The following is an 8,440-nucleotide window of genomic DNA, read 5'->3' as shown; positions in this document are numbered from 1 at the left end:
AAAGAGTGGATACACAGGAGTAATAAAATCATGTTAACTAGAGTTATGCATTTATCAGTAAATAATGGTTCTGTATTCTTTCATTGAGTTCATCTATGCATGTGTTGCCAGTCTTGTGACAGTACCACATTCAATGATCAGCAACAGTGACCATTAAAATTTGAAACTTGTTTTTCTTTTTTTGGTATATTAAATTATTAATTGATGTTTTAGCAAGGATTATCAAACATCTACTGATATTACTAACATGTTGTGGCTTGTCATGATATGGTGAGGCACAACGCCTGTTGATTGGTACTTACCATGGCCTGGTCATGCTTAAATTATAAAGAACTTGAATAGTATTTGCTTGTCAATTAGTTCTTTGATGTGATATTTGAACTCAGTCGATCAGGCAGTTTAGTGAGTCAGCTGACTTTATTTTGCTTAGTATTGTGATTAAAGTCTATATCCAAGGATAATTTTAGTTTCAAAAAAAGCTAATGGCTAACCTATTTCGAAATTGTGTATTCCACATTTTAGCTTAGAGGGATTGTGAATTTAATATGTAACCATTTAGTTAGTTAGTTAGAGAGTTAGTTCTAGAGTGTGAGATGATTGGCTGTGTATAAGAGGAGAGGTAGACTAGTAAGGGCTATCTGTGGTTTTGGAAAGAAATTTAGAGTGAGAGAGACCCGAGTCTCTCACATACCTGGAATATAGTTAAGTATCAATCAATAAACACACTTTTGTTTTTGTGTATTCTGAACCCGTTCCCATTAATTGGTTTTAAGAGATGCACCCTTTATGGCTCTAGAATGTGCAATGTCACAACCACTTTTATTCTTGAGATGGAGAGTCATCATCTTTCTTTCCTTTTCAGTTTCTGTTTGAGGGTTTTGTAATATTGAAAGTTCTGTTGCTGTATGTTTTCTCTGGTACCTTTAGGCTATTTTTTCCCTTTTGTGTATGAATTTTCTAATCCTTATCTTTAGAAACCCCAAGTCCATTTTATACATGTGAAGTAAAGATTATCGTAGAAGCACAGTATCTAATCTTTTGATTATTCATTTTCATTGCTATGGCAGATTTCCACTGGTCCTGAATCGCGTCAAGTAAGTGGCCCTGCAACACCAGCACAGCTCAAGAACTTCACATTGTGTCAACATCTGCAAGATGTTCATTCACGAATATCATCTATGCTTAAAGGAATGCCCAGTATTGCTGCAGACGTGTTGTCTGCTTCACTTGGTGCAATATATGGTGTTGCCTGTGACTCAGTAACGTCTTTGTTCCAGGCAATGCTTGATCGTCTCGAGTCTTGTATATTGCAAATACACGATCATAACTTTGGAATGCTTGGAATGGATGCTGCAATGGACAATAATGCATCACCTTACATGGAGGAGCTCCAGAAATGTATTCTTCACTTCCGCAGTGAGTTTCTGTCTAGGTTGTTGCCTTCCAGAAATACCACAACACCGGGAGCTGAAAACATATGCACCAGGCTTGTCCAGAGTATGGCTTCACGTGTTCTGGTATTCTTCATTCGGCATGCCTCTCTTGTCAGACCACTTTCAGAATCAGGCAAATTGAGGATGGCTAGGGATATGGCTGAACTGGAGTTAGCTGTGGGTCAAAATTTGTTCCCTGTTGAGCAACTTGGTTCCCCATATCGAGCACTTAGAGCATTTCGTCCGCTTATTTTCTTGGAAACATCCCAGCTTGCATCATCTCCCCTTCTTCAAGATCTGCCGCCAAATGTCATACTCCATCATTTATATACCCGTGGTCCTGAAGAGTTGCAGTCACCTCTCGAAAGAAACAAATTGACTCCGTTGCAGTATTCATTGTGGCTCGATTCTCAAGGGGAGGATCAAATCTGGAAGGGCGTCAAAGCAACACTCGATGATTATGCTGCAAATGTGAGGGGTAGAGGCGATAAGGAGTTTAGCCCTGTTTATCCTCTTATGATTCAATTGGGTTCGTCGTTGACTGAAAAGACTAAGGCGTCCTCGAACTCTTGATGCAGTAAATCATTTGTAGTCTAGCAAATTAAATCACATCTATGACTTCCCAGATTGTTTCTTGAAATTTGTTAGAATGGGTTTAGTCGCGGAAACATGAGGAAGAGGCCTGCTAGTTCTTCTTCCTTCATTCCTTACCTTTTTCTTATAATGGAATTTCTGTTGATTCAAGTTTCCTGATTAACTGTTGTTACAGTATTCAAATGTAGAGAAATATAGCTTTTTGATGAAGATAGAAACAAGTGCTGTTGTAAACACCCCCAATATTAATGGGTATTTAATTCATTATTATATCGTTGAATTGTTTCCATGAATATATTGAAAAAATGAAAGCATTAGAGCTGAGCCATATTGATAACTCAAGGTCTAAGTCTGACTTTTACATGTATAAAGTTTTAAAAAAAAATTGTTTTGGCCTTTTTGAAAACTGGATCTGTAGACTGTCATGTCACCACTAATATTTCATTTACAGTTTTACTCTCAATATGGACCGCCAATGTACTTTACCAAGATGATGAAAACTAAGAAATTTAAGTTATGTTGTTTAGAGCAATTTGTGTTGTTGATGGTGGCAATTTGTATTATGGGGCTTGGTGAGTAATAAATCCTTACTATTTTTAAAAGCTTAATTGTACTTAGTTTAACAGTTAAAACTCCCAGGCATTTAGATTGCTCGGCTTACTCCAATTCACATTAAAAAAAGTAATTAGTAATTTAGTGAATAAAATTACAATTATGTTGTTGTATATAAAAAATTAAAGTTACACCTAATAATGTTTTTAAATGTTGAAGCAACTATTAATCTACACCTAATAAGTTTAAGATGGCTTCTTCTTCTACTCTCTAATATTCTTCGGATTGGTCAGAAGAGTATTTTATAAAAAAATACATATAAATTGACTAATTCAAGCATGCTAATTAGAAGGTTTTGAAAATTGAGTGGTGGTAGAAGAAGTTATACCAAAGCTCAGTATTTGCCAAGCAAACTAAAAGCTCACAATTCATCGACACCCAAAGCCCAATTCCACTTGCATTCAAAGTCCAACATCCATTGCCTCAGATTTTCTATATTACATGCTATTAATTTGACCCAAAAAAAGTTGGTACCATCAAATTAAATGTTTTTCTTAACTTGGTGATTAAATTTAAGTAGATAATGAGATTTAAAACTATGACTACAATACCTTTTTCTGGTATAAATTGTGACTACATTATCTTCACAAGGGAATCAAAATTGTTTTATAACAAACACCAGGCAATGCCAAGGTTTTGCTGATTTGAAATTAATACAATAGATGAATAAGTAATTGGTAATTTTCACATTTAATATCTTGTTCATTCCACTTGCCATAGAATATCTAGACACTTAAAAGACCTGATTATTGTGGATGATTTTCAGCAACATTTTTATCAAAAGATCCTTCAGCTGTTAAAAGAACACAAGCAAGTTATACCTTCACGTAAATTCTATAATGAACCACTTTAATACATGGTTTACCAACCATAGATTGATATTTGAAAACCGTTCAAAACCCAATGAAGATAGACATTATCACATGGAAGTAGATTATCAGATTCCTCCTCATTCTCATAGGTGAAACCACTACTTGATTGATGTGTTCCATAAAATCAGAAAAACGGATAGACATCTTTTAAAACTCATCTCTTCAAATCGACATCAATTCAAATCGACATCAATCGAGTCACTGTCTCAACAACCATATATTAAAAGAAAACCAAAACTTAACAAGATTTGAATTCACAAGGAAAAACATACTACATTTTTTTTTAAAAGAAACATACTACATTGTTAAGATTGAAAACTAGTCATTTTGCAAACTATGGAATAAATCCATTCTTAACTTTGGGATTTTCCTGTATTATTTCAAAGTACCCTTGTTCTCCTTTTCAACCATCTTCTCTCCTTTCCCACCACTCTTTTTAGCATACAAATAGGGAACCAATTTTCCAACCCCAAAAGCAGCATCCTTCAAGCCAGATAATGAAGGTATCCAACCCTTCATACCTACATATGAAGTCTTGTCTGAATCATTGCTAACTTGAGCTTCATTACTTGAAGGATACGTAGATACAAGTCTGTTCAAGAAATATTTTGCTTTTTCACCAGCATTTCCAAGACTCATCATGGCTGGTGAAACATAAGGTAGATTAAACATATGTGATACTTCTGAAGGGGTAACAAAGTTTAAAGATCTTAATCGTTTGCTTATATAGTCACTGTTATTGCTATACATATGAGGAATCCATTTGACTGCAGCGAAACCAGCATCCATGAAGCCTGATAGTGGAGGCATCATCCAACTCTTCAATGCTACACCTGATGTTTTGTTGAAATCATTATTTTTCACCTGATTTTCACTGCTTGAAAGAAGTATGGATTTAATACTATCCCATTTCCATACAAATTCTTCTTTTTCTCCAATGTTTTTAAGACAAATTGGAAGTGAAAGAAAAGAACGATTTGATCCTTTTGTTACTTCCCAAGGTGTACTAGTGTATAGATATTTCATATGCCTGCTTATGAGTTTTCCATCGCGGATAGTTTTCTGAAGTTCTGCGTCATTTGGCCACCGTTGTTCCAAACCATGAGCTGCAAGAAATTTCAGTTGTTCCTTCGAGACAATGAACACCTTCGAACCAATTCGCTCGTCTTCAGGATCCATATTCTCCTTTCTAACCACCTTCTCTTCTGCGCCATATAGACGAGGAACCCATTTGCACACCCAATAACCAGTATCCTTCAAGCCAGATAATTGAGGAATCCAATTCAACAAACCTATACCTGAAGTCTCTTCTCCATCATTGTTAATTTGAGTTTTACCTCTTAAATGAGGCAAACATTTAAGCATATTCCAAGCATAATATGTCGCTTCTCTAATATTGATGCGACTTGCGGCTAATGAAACATATTGTGGATAATAGAATAGTATTACCTGAGAAGGTGTACCGGCGTTCAAAGATTTAAGTTGCATGCTTACGAGTTTGCTATTGCAGATATTGTGCTTAAGCTCTAGGTTACTACCGTCACTTGACCACCATTGTTTAAGGCCATGAGCCTCGAGAAATTTCTGGTCTTCCTTTGAGACAACAAACAACTTGGCTTCATTTTGCTCATTTGTAGGATTTATATTCTCCACCTCGGTGATCTTCTCTCTTGCTCCATCAGTATGGATATAAAAGTAACTGATCCAATCTTTGCTGTTAACATAAAGATGAGGAACCCATTTTCCTGTTCCGAAACCAGCATCCATCAAGCGTGATAATCGAGGTATCATTCTTTTCAATCGTATAATGTAATTCTCGTCCACATCATTGTTGACATGAGCTTCACTAGCTGAATAAAGCATAGATTTGACTCTATTCCAAACATATTCAGCCTTTTCTCCAATATTTCCAAGACTCATTGCGAGTGAAACAGAAGGTGGATTGAATAAATGTGTTTCCACATTAATCCTTTCCTTTGCCAATTCCTTTCCGACTTGAAGACCGAATCCGGCCCCTAAAGAATGCCCTGCAATGCATACGTTTCTGCTTCCATATTTATCAGAAACTGATTTTACTGCATCGATAGCGACTTTAAACCTCACAGAGTCCTTCAAGCTTTCCCAAGCAGCAAAGCGGAGATCATCTTCAAAATCTCTTCGCATTGTAGGTAATCTGATCAATGTTCCTCTGAGTGCTAAAACAGCTCTAGGGGCACCAATTGGTTTAAACGGTTTCAATTCAGACAATGATGCAAATCGATCAAATTCAAATATTGCACCGAAAATGGATCCATCTCTTTCATCAATCAATGTTTGCGTCGGCTTATACTTGAAAGGAATCCAAAAATCTGGAGCTAGAGAGTTTTCTTTTGTTCTATTCTCCTGTCTATCGAGTTCGAGTAAGTAAACTGCCTGTATAAGGCTTGCAATGGCTCTTCGTTTATAATTTGCATCCTTCCTGTTTACAGCAAAATAATTATCAGCAGCTTGCAGAAAAAGAAGAATGTAAATGCCACCAAGAACCAGTGATGCTTTTGCATCAAATTTAAGATGACAAATGAAGAATAAAGTGCTCTTTGTTCATGTCAACATATTACTATAAGGTTCACATGACATACAATAAAAAACTATGATCATAACATGGACATGATAAAGACAGTCTCAGATTGACAGCATAAGGCAACCAAGTGATTATTTATAAGGCAACTACATCCCAACTTAGCTTTTAGCTTAGAGGAGCTCTCATTAAAATCTATGAAATACTGACATTGGACACATCAATAATAATTTGAGAAAATGGAAATTGATCGAACGTAACCACATGTGTCAGTATCGGACACCAAAAGCGCCTTGAATATGAGATTTCGGTGCTACATTGATTAAAATATCTTCAGTTGCGAAAAAGTCATAAGTATTTATAGAGAAGTGAATCACAAGTAATGAAGCACACCTACTCACACAGACACAGTTCACGACACTAACACATCGACACTGGTAATAATTTGAGAAAATAAATTAATTGAATGTAATCAAGGTGTCAGTCTCAGACACCGGGGCACGCCTTCGATAATGGTGTCGGAGCTACGGATCACAAGGGCTTTAAAAAAAAATCTGAGATACAGAAACTAATTTCAGCTAAGATCAACTCACAAGACCTTTTAATTCCAATTTTTCCATGAGAAGTTGTGGAGAAGTTTAGTTTCTCCAAAAATGCTCTAAAACAAGACATAAATCAGTGACAGTGTATTTTCTTCCATTTAATGTTGTTGGTTCCTTCCTTCTGTGAGAAACAGTAAATTAAAAAAACATACAAACCCAATTGGTAAAGTTTTAAACTTTATACATATTTGTTACAATCCATTCAAAAACAGTAACAAAGTATTCGGTTGTAAGATAATGCATGAATCATGAAATCCAAAAGTGAAATAGATACTGACCAAGTAGAATCGATGAAGGTGCGAGGAACATGAGAGGGGTTTCCTTCAACAACATGGTTTTCCATCAATCAATGTATGTAGCAAAGATTCCAATTTTCTATGCACAGATTGAACAAGAGCCAATACATTGAATGAACAAAGCATGCACTTAAAAGGACGTGCTTTCTCCTTGGAAACTCGTTGCTTTTTATTTTCTTCTTCTAAATTAATCGTCCTATTTATAATAAATGATCATCTACGACAGATATAGTAATAGAATGAAGGAGTTAATTATTTAAAAATAAATTTAAGGATTTTTTATCAATATATCTTTTTTCTTTTTTAAACTAAAATACCCTATTTTGTAATTTATACACTAAAATGTTCAACTTTTTTAGCCCAGTAGAAAGTCGTGGCTTGGGGATGCGATCAGGTGAAAGCAAATTTTTTTTTCCCCAGTAAGAAATCGCTGGCTGGGGATGCGATCTTCCAAAGGGTTTGTTAATTTTTTGTTTTTTCGTTTAAGTTTTATTTAATTGTTAATATTTTAATAAATAATTAAATTATTATATGAAATAATACATTAATAATTAATGATAATAATACATTAATAAATAACAATAATATATTAATAAATAATAATAATAATAATAATTATTATTATTGTTACTATTACTAAAAATTGTTATTATTTTTTTTGCCATTTTATGTATTATTATATAAATTAAATATATTAATAAATAATAATAATAAATAATACGTTAATAAATAATAATAATAATAATAATAGTTATATTTTTATTATTATTATGATTAAAAATGATTATAAATAAAAAGTAGAGCAATATATGATTAACAATTTGCTAAAATTAATTTGATACTTACCAAATTTGCTACTTACTAAATTGGACAATTTGTGATTAATCAATTTGTTACCAAATTATATAATTGATTAATTTTTTCATTTAATGGTAAAATTAATGATTAATCATAAATTACTAAAATTAATTTTCTGAATAATTATGATTTGGTAAATTATTTAATTTTCTAATTAATTTATAAATTCAGTTAATATCAAAAAAATTAATTCGTGTGATTGGTAAATTGAATATGCATTAGTTTGTTCTTGTCACATTTAATCAACCACATTAATTTTGATATATATATTTTGCCACATCACCAATCACACCAATCAATTTTTTGATATATTAAGATAAAATTAGGTAATATATTGTATACTAATATATTGTTAACTTATCTCAAAAGGTAAAATTAAATTAAATATATTCATCTTCCAAATGTATTTTAAAAATATCTATATATAAAATGATTAGATTAAGTTTATTTTTTACTTTTATTACTTTTTCCAATCACACGAATCAATTTTTTTTATATTAAATTAATTTGTAAATTAATGAGAAAATTAATCAATTTACTAAATCATATTTAATGAGAAAATTAATGAAAATTTTTATCAATTGTACAATTTGGTAAGTATCAAATTAATTTTAGC

At 33.1% G+C, this 8,440-nt stretch overlaps 2 protein-coding genes across 2 annotated transcripts in view; one reads left to right on the top strand and one right to left on the bottom strand.

Annotated features, from left to right (window-relative positions):
* The window catches only part of LOC101505625 (conserved oligomeric Golgi complex subunit 5), a 6,349-nt gene extending 4,042 nt beyond the window's left edge, over positions 1-2,307 (top strand). Inside the window, exon 3 of the mRNA XM_004491266.4 lies at positions 1,068-2,307. Within this exon, the coding sequence (XP_004491323.1) occupies positions 1,068-2,006 (939 nt within the window). The 3' untranslated portion in view covers positions 2,007-2,307. The remainder of the gene's footprint in view (positions 1-1,067) is intronic.
* A 1,292-nt stretch (positions 2,308-3,599) lies between these two features.
* On the bottom strand, positions 3,600-7,151 carry LOC101505081 (uncharacterized). The gene is made up of 2 exons (XM_004491265.4): positions 6,949-7,151; positions 3,600-5,969 (listed from the first exon to the last, which is right to left on the bottom strand). Exons 1-2 carry the CDS (start codon positions 7,011-7,013, stop codon positions 3,887-3,889), a joined length of 2,148 nt encoding a protein of 715 aa, XP_004491322.1. The 5' UTR covers positions 7,014-7,151; the 3' UTR covers positions 3,600-3,886.
* Between the last annotated feature and the right edge of the window lie 1,289 nt (positions 7,152-8,440).

Source organism: Cicer arietinum, chromosome 2 (genome assembly GCF_000331145.2).
Source record: "Cicer arietinum cultivar CDC Frontier isolate Library 1 chromosome 2, Cicar.CDCFrontier_v2.0, whole genome shotgun sequence".
NCBI lineage: Eukaryota > Viridiplantae > Streptophyta > Magnoliopsida > Fabales > Fabaceae > Cicer > Cicer arietinum.
The sequence above is the reverse complement of the archived record's forward strand: the minus strand, read 5'-3'. Positions and strand labels throughout refer to the sequence as shown.

What these genes read in the sequence shown, in the direction of transcription:
- LOC101505081 (XM_004491265.4), bottom strand. Translation starts at nt 7,013, where the DNA reads ATGGAAAACCATGTTGTTGAAGGAAACCCCTCTCATGTTCCTCGCACC. An exon ending in ACCTTCATCGATTCTACTTG is followed by an intron (nt 5,970 to 6,948) that starts GTCAGTATCTAT and finishes TGCTGTAAACAG; the next exon opens with GAAGGATGCAAATTATAAAC.